The sequence below is a fragment of the Monodon monoceros genome, unplaced genomic scaffold (assembly GCF_005190385.1).
Source record: "Monodon monoceros isolate NGI ecotype Baffin Bay Population unplaced genomic scaffold, NGI_Narwhal_1 Super_Scaffold_16, whole genome shotgun sequence".
In the NCBI taxonomy this organism is placed as follows: domain Eukaryota; kingdom Metazoa; phylum Chordata; class Mammalia; order Artiodactyla; family Monodontidae; genus Monodon; species Monodon monoceros.
The window spans coordinates 56,860,184-56,869,587 of NW_021703772.1; the positions used below are offsets into that span (position 1 = coordinate 56,860,184).

At 57.1% G+C, this 9,404-nt stretch overlaps 2 protein-coding genes across 2 annotated transcripts in view; both read right to left on the minus strand.

Annotated features, from left to right (window-relative positions):
- The window catches only part of HOXD11 (homeobox D11), a 7,938-nt gene extending 5,818 nt beyond the window's left edge, over positions 1-2,120 (minus strand). Inside the window, exons 1-3 of the mRNA XM_029224603.1 lie at positions 2,012-2,120; positions 986-1,511; positions 34-143 (exon numbers count right to left, since the gene is read on the minus strand). Coding sequence (XP_029080436.1) covers positions 34-143; positions 986-1,511; positions 2,012-2,120 — 745 coding nt within the window. The remainder of the gene's footprint in view (positions 1-33; positions 144-985; positions 1,512-2,011) is intronic.
- A 4,128-nt stretch (positions 2,121-6,248) lies between these two features.
- On the minus strand, positions 6,249-7,211 carry HOXD12 (homeobox D12). The gene is made up of 2 exons (XM_029225730.1): positions 6,638-7,211; positions 6,249-6,487 (listed from the first exon to the last, which is right to left on the minus strand). The coding sequence occupies exons 1-2, from the start codon at positions 7,209-7,211 to the stop codon at positions 6,249-6,251; spliced, it is 813 nt and encodes a 270-aa protein (XP_029081563.1).
- Between the last annotated feature and the right edge of the window lie 2,193 nt (positions 7,212-9,404).

Genomic DNA, 9,404 nt, shown 5'->3' on the forward strand with positions numbered 1-9,404 from the left:
CCCCCTGATCAGGCTGTGCCTCAGGCAGGTCACCTGTGCGCCGCCGTCGGCTGCCACTGATGGGTGCATCTGCCACCGCCCGGCTGGGCCGCCCGCCCGCGCCCGCGCCCGCCCGCGCCTTTAAGTACGCGGACCGAGGCCGGCTGGGAGGAGCAGGGAGGGGGAGGAAGGCGGAGGAAGGGGGAAGGGAAAGAAGCGGAGAGCTGAGGGGGGAGCCCCAGCTCCGGGCACAGGGGACTAGGTGTGAGGGTGTGAGTTTCCCACCCCCCACACCCCTTCCTGCAGGCGCTCCCTCCCCCGCAACGCCGCCACCCTTTTCAGTTTGCCCGCCGGGAGCTTGTTGCTTCTTGTTCAAGGGGCGTAATTGCGCCTCTCTCGGGGCGCCAGGAGCCCTGATTTACATATTTCTCTGCCCAGCGCTTACGCTGCGGAGTAACGGCTCTCTCCATGGACGACCCGGAGCGAGAATGCCAGCCTCAAAAAACTCACGCCAAAACCCTACCAGGAGCTCACCCGGCCCAGGGCCTCGGTGCCCACTCGGCCCTGTCGCCCTCTCTCCTTTCTTTCTTTCTCCTTCCTTGTCTCCCTTCATTCTTCTCACTTCTTTCTCTCCTGTCCTCTCTTCTCTCACTTCCCTGTTTCCTTTTTTCTTCTTCCTTCCTCTTATTACTCCCCTCCTTTCCTGTCTCAGTCTGTCCCCTGATCCTCTCCTCCTTTCCCCTAGCTATGTGTCACCGCCTCTATCTCTCTCCCTGTCACCTCTCTGCCTTTTCTCTCCCAGTGCTAAAGCAAGAAGGAACTTCAGCCAGCGAAGATACCCCGTGGCCCTCTAGAAGCTGGGGGGTCTGGTGAACAAAAGGATCTGGAGTCCTACTCTCAGGGTGCCTGGCTTCCCGCTTTCCCGAAAGCGGAGACAAAACGCCGGTGCCTCCGCCCTCCTCACCCTCTCTGCCTTATGGCCTGGACTGGACCCAACTAGCCTCACATCCAGCCCCTTCTCGACGTCGGAGCCCCGCCAAGGCCTACACATCCGTGCCGTGCCTTTCCAAGGCTCCTGCGGCACCCTAGGGCCTGCAGGGTCACTGTGGGCCCCCCGGAGGTCCGTTGGCTCTGGGGGATGGGGGCGGGCTCTCTGAAGCTCTTGGCTCCTTCTTCAAGCCCCTCTTCTCCACTCGGCTCTGAGGGCCCCCCATCCACTCGCCCCAAGGCCTCAGTCTCCTCGGCAGTGGCTGCGTCCCTCTTTTTTAGCCTGGGGGGTCCAAGCGAGGCCTGGGCTCCCGCCTTGGGAAAGCCAGCGTTTTCCAAAGGTAAAATCAGTGTCTCAGAAAGAAGCTCCCTAAACCCAAATCCCAGAACCGTAGGCAGGAAGTTGCCCCTCTCCCCAGGATTCCTCTGCCAGGCAATCCCAGCACTGGTCCTTGGCCTCAGCCCTATGCCCAGGACAGGCAGTGCAGGTTGCGAAGACGGTTCCCACCCTGGCCCCGGCCGCCGCAGTGCCGGTGCCGTGAGCTCTGTCCACCATGCCGACAGACAGAAAAAAGGCGGGTGATCAGAGCTCATATCTATTTTCTGGCCAATGTTTCCCCCCTTCCTCATTTTTCTCCTCCCTCCGCATTCTCCCTCCCACTCTCTCTCCTCCGCCCCCCTCCCATCTCAGCTTCTCTCAGAACACTGTGCAAACAGGTCGGTGGGCCTGGAGGGCAAGAAGCCGCCCCCCAGAACTGCCCACCCTGTGTGCACCTTCCACGCAGCTGGCACTCTCGCCCTGATTCCAGCTCGCCCCCTTCTCCTTAGCCCAGCCCGCCGACACACTTATCTGCCTGCCCATCTCCATCCGCCGCCCAAGCCTCTCTCCCTTTCGGGCTCGTAGTCGACGCCCCTGGATCTGTCTCTTAAAATGGCTCCCCGGACACTAAACACAAGCCAAGAGGCTGCTCAGGACCCAGGGCAGGGACCGCAGGGGCCCCCGGCTGGGTCTTTATGTGTCTGCAAGTGCTCAAGATTCTGGTACCTTCTCTCTGCACGGGTGGGGCGCAGGCAGCCCGCTGCCCCCAAAGTGGAGCCTGCTGACCGCTAAAGAGGGAAATGGGGGAGGACGAACCATTCAAGTTCAACGACATGGCGACGGCGCTCGGGCTGGAACCGTGCTTTGGCGGGGGAGGGTGCGCCATCTGCAGCGGCGCGCGGGTGCAGAGGGAAAGGGGCGGCTGGCCCCTCTCTGCGCGTTAGCACGGGCCCCCACCCCCACCCCCAAGCCAAGGCTTTCGTTCTGGGCCCAGTCCGCTTCGCCCTTTGGCCCCAGCTTTTTCCTCCATCCTTTCCCCGAAAACCGCAGCCTCCCGACCCGCGCGTCACGCTCGAGAACCTACCGTGAAGATCCCAGAGCTGTGGCCTTGTCTTTGCCTGCGCGGACCCACTCGAAGCGCAGGGAGCGCACCGGACCCTCCGGGCACAGCCAGCAGCTCCGCGAGCGGTAGCTTTCCGCGCAGCGCCCGGACGCGATGCGGTAATTTCGAGCCACCCAAGATAAGACACTAACTTGACCTTAACTTTGTCAGGGCGCCCGTGGTATCTGGAGAACGTGAACAGACACTGTCTGGCAGCTCTCGTAAAAGCTGACTAGGGAAGGGATTCTGAGTCATTTCATTTATTGCCACTACAGTTCTGCAAGAAAGCTTTTCCTCCCTGCCAAACTTTAATTATTTATGCTCTTTTAGGAAACGAAAGAAGAGGAGAAACGCGGAGAAAGCACCCAGAGCCAGTCCCTTCCCTGCGGAGCCTTCGGAATGGGCTCCTTAAGTCAAGTGACTGAAGAACAAAAATGTGGGGAGGTTACCTTTGTCCAAGGACGGTCGGACAGGCACCGAGCCCCCCCTCCCCACTAACGGGGGTGGATGCAGCTGGGAGAGGCGGGATGAAGGGGCATACCCTCCCTCCACCTCCACAGACATGAATATTTACAACGGTTCTGGATTTCTCCTCCGCCCGCCCGCCTCCCGGAAGCCTCCCCAGCCCGCCTCCCGTGGGGAGAGCCCCCAGGCCTTAAAAGCGTCTCCTGGTCGGCCCTCTGAGCTCGCAGCCGATTGAATGCCAGACCAAGCCGTTTTTTCTCATTTAAAAACCTTTTCCTTGGTCAAGAGGCCTGCCTGGACTGCAGCATTTCGGAGGACACATTTGTCTTTGTGCGGGGGAATGTTAAACACTTAGATTTCAGCATTTCTCTCGGGTATTTATTTCTTTCAAATTTCATGGTGGTTCCAAATCCCTGCCAGGACTTTGGTTAGGAAGGGAGAGAGGACACCACCACCTTTGTATTCATATGGATCAGTAGACAGGATGGATTTGAAAAACACTGCTGAAGCTCCAATTAACAGACAAGATTTTACACTTAGAATAATTTCAATCTCTTTGGGGAGTGGTCTCCATGAATATCTCCTCCCACCCTACATCCCAGGGTACAGAAAAAAGAACACAATGATTTAATGGTATATATTGCAAAAAAAATGGTCTCCCTGTGTTGTCTTAGGCCTGGGTCTAAGTCTGGTTCCCTGGCCCTTTACCCAGCCCTCCAGACCTGAGGTCTGAGTGTGGCCTCTGCCTTTGTTCAGTTATCTTGAACGGGGCAAACCTTCTGGGACTCAGAGAAACTCAGTTCTGGTACCATCACCTCCCTGAGCCCCACCAGGCGGGGAAACATTTCTAATGATAGGGCCTCCCTCGGCAGCTTCTTGCTTACTTTATTCCTGTTTTTTTTGTTTGTTTGTTTGTTTTAGGAGCTGTTTAAAATATATTTCATCAAATTAGCTTCAAGGAAGGGGAGTTGGAACCACTGAATGCTCGGAATTAGAGACTTAACGGTTTTGCTAATTCTCCCACTTACTAAAAGCTAGCAATTCTTTAGTTTCCATCACTGAGCTAGCTGGGAGCTGGGATCTGCAAGAGCTCGGTGAATACCAAGCAGGCCCTGGCTTTCCTGGCCTGAGATAGAGGCTCTGAAAGCCTAGGGGATGCAGAGGCCATGTTTCCCAAGGGAGTCTGCTGGGTTTCAGGCAGAGGTGCCAGTGTGGAGGATTTCCACAGGGCGTTGCCTGCTCACAAGAAGGCTGACCCAGAAACATGGCAGGGAGAGATGTTTTGTATTGAAACCCGAGGAACATATCTTGGCAGCCCCCTGAACAGCAAGCTTCAAAGTTTGAGAATTTAGGCAAAACGTGGAAGCCCCAGCCAGCAACAAGCCGAGGGTTCGCTTAGTGTGTGAGACACGCTGAAATCTGCTCACGGTTCCCCCACCTTGGATGTTTTATACACATTTTGTTTATAGGCTTTTATACACCATTTCTTCACTGACTTGGAAGCCATTTTCTCCTTTAATGAACAGTCAGCACCCATAGTGAAACCGCAACCAGGAAAGAAAAATGAATTTGGTGGCCTGAAAAACATTAGAGGGGAATCTGAAACGTTTTGAAAAATCGACATCAGTCCCACGACAGCATGACTGGGACTTGGATATTTATTTCCACTCAAAACATTTCTGTATGTCTGATATATACACGCTATTGTTTTTGACAAAATCAAAACAAAACAAAACATGCATGAAAACTATTAGATAGCAGAGAAAATGCAATTCATCTAAACATCAACTGAGGTCAGTTGGGATGAGGCTTAGGACTCCCCGTGAGGTGCCCGCACCAGACTCGGGCCTGGTCCTCCACCGAAAATAAATCATCATCATACTTTGGTCAGGGATCTTCAACTCTTCGGCTGTCGGGCATCTTGCTAGGAGTTGGGGCAGGGTGCTACTTCTCTGAAGGAGACAGAAAAGGGGCAGAGATGGTAGAAGGAGCTTGGGGGGCCCTTGCGTTCCCTGAAGCTAAGGCAGGACACTCCAGCATACCCAGGACATCTCTACCTGGCATTCAGCAACCTCAGCCTCCACAAAGGAAGCCAGGCAGGGCCCAGGGTCTCTCAGGCTCTGCTGGAGCCGGTCAGACATGGCCTCAGAAGGAGCACAGTGGCAGGGCCCCTGGTGGAGCTGGTGGGCGGTGGAGAGAGTGAAGAGAGGGGAACTTCTGCTTCTCTCTACTTGGTCTAGAGCAGAGAAGGGGCTGAGGATCTGAAGCGCCTCCTTCCTAGCCCTCCTGACTGTTGACTGGTGGGGGAGACGAGACTTCACCTCTCCCTGTGGTGGTCCATTACCGTAATTCAAGAAAGACAGACAAGTTGACACCTTTGCCTACCTCGACAGGAAAGCCATATTTACAGTCGGAAGGTAGGACACCCCCCTTCCTGGCTCACTCCCTTATCCTCCCCACAGATACTTCCCCCTCCTCCTAGTGCAGCCCAGCCTCAAAGCCAACTAGCAGCTCTCCTCACCAGAGCTCAGCTCTGGGGGTCCAGTTGCAGAGTGAAGGGCTCTGCATTGGGCATGTGTGAGGAGATGGAAGAAGGAGGGGATTTTACCAGTCTGTTCTGGAAGCTGCAGTTTGCTGTGGAGCCCCAGCCTCCCTCATCCCATCCACGGGAAGGACGTATCCAATCCATTCAGCCCAGCCAGCCGGAGGGGTCAGTCCAGCTGGACTCTGAGGTGTCTCTGGAGTTTGGCCACCACGCCCTTACTCCCTTTTCCTCCTGAAGTCTGAAGGGCTAGGGTGGCTACTGTCCTCCCAAAACAGCCAGGGCATACAGGAGGGGGACGGCGCCCTTTCCTTCCTCCAAAGTCGAGATTCTGGCTTTGCCACAAGGGACTTTGGCTGCAAAGAGACAAAATTGTGCCCTCAGCCCTTTCTAATCTGCCCAGGAGTTCTACCTAAGTTCAGTTCCACTCTGAGCTCTAGTTAGGTGCCTGCTAGATGCAGAGAGGGCTGGGGAGGGGGGGTGGGGAAAGAAGACTAACCAGGTGGAAGCAGAAATCCAAGTACAAGGACACTAGAGTGAGCCCTGGGTATAATAATGCCCCAGCTAAGAGTTAGGACAGATGACTCCAGACCCCCATTCTGGAAGCCTCAAGGCCAAGGTTGTGCTGCAACTTCTGCAGGCTTCTCTGAGAAAGGGGAAAGGGTGGATGCTCAACCGGCCAGGTCTCCAAACATATCTCCTGCAGGCTTCTGGAGCTGCTGTCTGAGCGGGAGGGTACCTGGAACCAGCGGAGAAGGAGCAGAAGGAAAAGGCCTATCCCCTCACTTCCTTCACGCCAGGCCTCGGTGAAAAAAGGCAGGCCCAGCCCGGCCTGGCCGGGGCCACACTGGGAGCTAGTATAGCGCCAGCGCTTGCTCGCGCAGCACCACGCGCTTCTTCTTCATACGCCGGTTCTGGAACCAGATTTTGACTTGCTGGTCGCTGAGGTTCAGCCTATTGGACAATTCCTTGCGCTTCTGACGGTTGATGAATTCGTTGAGAAGGAATTCGTTCTCCAGCTCCGCAATCTGCTGCTTAGTGTAGGGTTTCCGCTTCTTGCGGGCTCTCCCCGGGGCCGCCCCCCACGGCAGGCCTGCAACACAGCCCCAGCCCAAGTCAGCCCGGCCCGCTCCCGGTTGCATGCCCGCCCCTGGCGGCTCCCTCCCTCTACACACTCTCCCCTGCACCCCACCTCCCACCCCGGCCCGGGGAGCGTTGCTCGCGGAGCGTGGCCACCCTTTACCGTCGGGCAGCGAAGGTTGCAGGCAGGAGGCGACGCCCGCCGCCTGCACTGTCATGTTCAAGTTGAGCGGGCCCTTGGTCTCGTCCTTGAATCCGGAGGAGCAGGGTGTCCCCTCGAGAAGGGCCGAAGAGCCCGGCGCGACGCGGCCCACACCCGCGTAGTCGTACTTGACCGCTTTGAGAGCAGCGGCCGCGGGGGCCAGGCTAGACTCCGGGATGAAGGGAGGCCGCGCACGGCCACGCTCCTCCGGCCCGGTCGCCGCGTCGGGAGTATAAAACTTGGCCTGTTCTTCGGATCCGTCCTTGGCGCCCAGGGGCTGCAGGCCAAGAGGCCCTGAGCCAGCCAGGTAGGGCTGGGAAAAGCTGCCGAAGGCGGTGGCACCGGCAGGCTGCGCTGGGGCGCAGGAGGCGGGCGTGGTGGCCCAGGGCAGCGCGCCGCGCGGGTATGAGATGGAGGGAAGGGCGGCCAACTGGCCGCCATTCGGCCGCAGGTTAGAAAAGTAGAAGGAGTCGGGTGACTGTAGATTCAGAAGCGAGCCCACATAGCCCGCTCTGTAGAGACTGCGCTCACACATCTCCAACAAAGGGCTTGGGCTGCGCTTGCAGCAGTATTTAGTTACAACCGGGAATAAGAGGACAGGCTCAGACGATTGGACGAAACTTTGCCTGCAGGTTCTTCAAAGCCGGTCATTTCAGCACCGCCTACATCCCCCGACCCGTTTCTCCCCTCCCCCCCATTCAGGGTATTATGATAACACCCGCAATATTCGATGGCGAATGACTAGGCTGCCAAGCAGAGCTAAGGCATGTTGAACAAAGGTGAAGCCTCTTCGAGTTTCCAGGCTGATTTCAGCAGCTGGGGGCATTGGGCATCGGGTGCATTTGCCTCAAGGTCCCTTGGGGTCCTTCTTGGTCTTCACTGGCTTTGCACTCCCATTTTCCGCTGGCTGCATGGGCCAGGCTTGCTTCTACCAGCTTTAACTCGCAGCTGAGGCCTTTTCCAGTACGGTGCACTCCTTGGCTTGTCCAGAGAGCCCTTGGTCTGGTGGGGCCATTAACTCTGTCGCTAGGCCTGAGCAAAGCTACTCCTACCCCGTCCCTCCCCACCTCATCCCTCTGGACTGGACTCTGCACGCGTGATCTGGCAGTGAAGACCCAGCGCTGCCTGAGCCCTAGGTCCCCGGCCGCAGGCATAGTTTGCTGATAGAAGAGGAATGCATCACAAATTCTGCCTAAGTTTGGCGCGCAGGAAGGAGGATTCACATCACTTCTGGTGTGCTTCTCCATGGTCCAGCCCTCTGCTCCTAAGAAAGTCACCATCCAGGTCCATGGAGAATGCTGGCCTGGGGACCCAGACAGCTTGATTGGCTAGTCGTGGCCAAAGGCTACATTCTTTTAATCGCCAGCAGTCACCTTGGAGACTGCAGCCCTTCAAACCAGAACTCCAGGGTGTTAATCCACTCCGTGACGTGCAGGACGAGCTCCCCTGATCTGATGTGGAAGAACAGAAAAGCCAGAGCCACCGGCCGGGAACAGCGGGGCACACCAAGGCAGCGGACTAGCAGCGTTCCTCTGCTCAGCGCCTCCAGGGGCGCACGGGCCGCTGGCGGGTTCGGAGGTCTGGCGAACAGGGTGGCGGGCGGCAGCGCTTCCTCGCTGGGAGCAATGTGGCAGTCCCCGCCACGGCTCCTCCCGGAGGGTTAAGGATCCTCCTTTCCTGCCTCCGGTCCCAAGACCCCTAGCTACCCCGTGACTGGCGCCCGCCCCAGCCTGCAGCCCGCCTCGCGGTCCCCGAGCCAAGCTGGAATTGGTTAGACCGCCAGCTCCGGCACGGAGACCACACAGGCGCCGCCGGAGGGCAAGGCTGACCAGAGCGCTGCGACTTTATTGTGTGAGTTATGGCGACCAACTGGGCGGCTCTGGGGAACGCAATCGGCCTCTTCTTCTTGCTCTAGGGCGGGGGTAGGGGGTGCGGGTGAGGGTAGGGGTAGGGGTTGGGCAAGTCTGGGCTCCTCAGGGCTCTGTCGGAGTTTCCTTAGGAGCTCAGAAACAGAGACGTATTCCATTCCCTGTCCTTTCATGGGGGGCGGGAGGGGCGCGGGGTGTAGGCGCAAGCTGCAACCTCAGTTCCTAGGGACTTAGGGAACCTAGGCTCTCATTTTGCGAAACTCGCCCTGTTTTCGAGGAGCTACAGCCTCCCTAGGTCTGAAAGCTCCAGCTCCAACGGGTCCCTGCAGTCTTCTCTCTTCCTGCCTCAGTACTATACAACGATTCTCCGGTATTGCCAGGTCCAGGTATGTCTTCTTCGGACGTTTTGGCAGCCGCATAGCTGCGGTTTGCCCTATGGGACTAGAGATGTAAAGGAATTAAAAGAGAAATAGAAAAGACTAGAACAACTAGACTCCCTTTCTCTGGCTTAGATGATGCCCAGCCGCCCCACCTCATCGCCTGGGTTTATAATTTCCGAGGTCCAGCAGACGAAAAGAGAGAGAAGAACAAAGAAAAGAAAATGAGAAGAGAAAGAAAGAAAGAAAAAAGAAGAGAAATAATAGCCGTAAAGAGAGGAAGACCGAACGAGAAAGAATAGAAAGAAAGCAAGAAGAGAACTAAATGCACCTCCAGACAGACGCCGCCATCCATCAATCACTACCTCCCGTTCCTGTATCCCTCCCTCTCTCCCTCCCTCCCTCCCTCCTCTCCCTCCTCTTCTCCTGCCCTCCCTCCTTCCCTGTCCCCGTCCCCAGCCTGCAGTCCATGCGTACAACTTC

Excerpts from the sequence above, each read along its gene's own strand:
- HOXD12 (XM_029225730.1), bottom strand. The coding sequence starts at position 7,211 with ATGTGTGAGCGCAGTCTCTACAGAGCGGGCTATGTGGGCTCGCTTCTG. Across the intron at positions 6,488-6,637 it reads GCAACCTTCGCTGCCCGACG|GCCTGCCGTGGGGGGCGGCC; the intron begins GTAAAGGGTGGC and ends GCTGTGTTGCAG.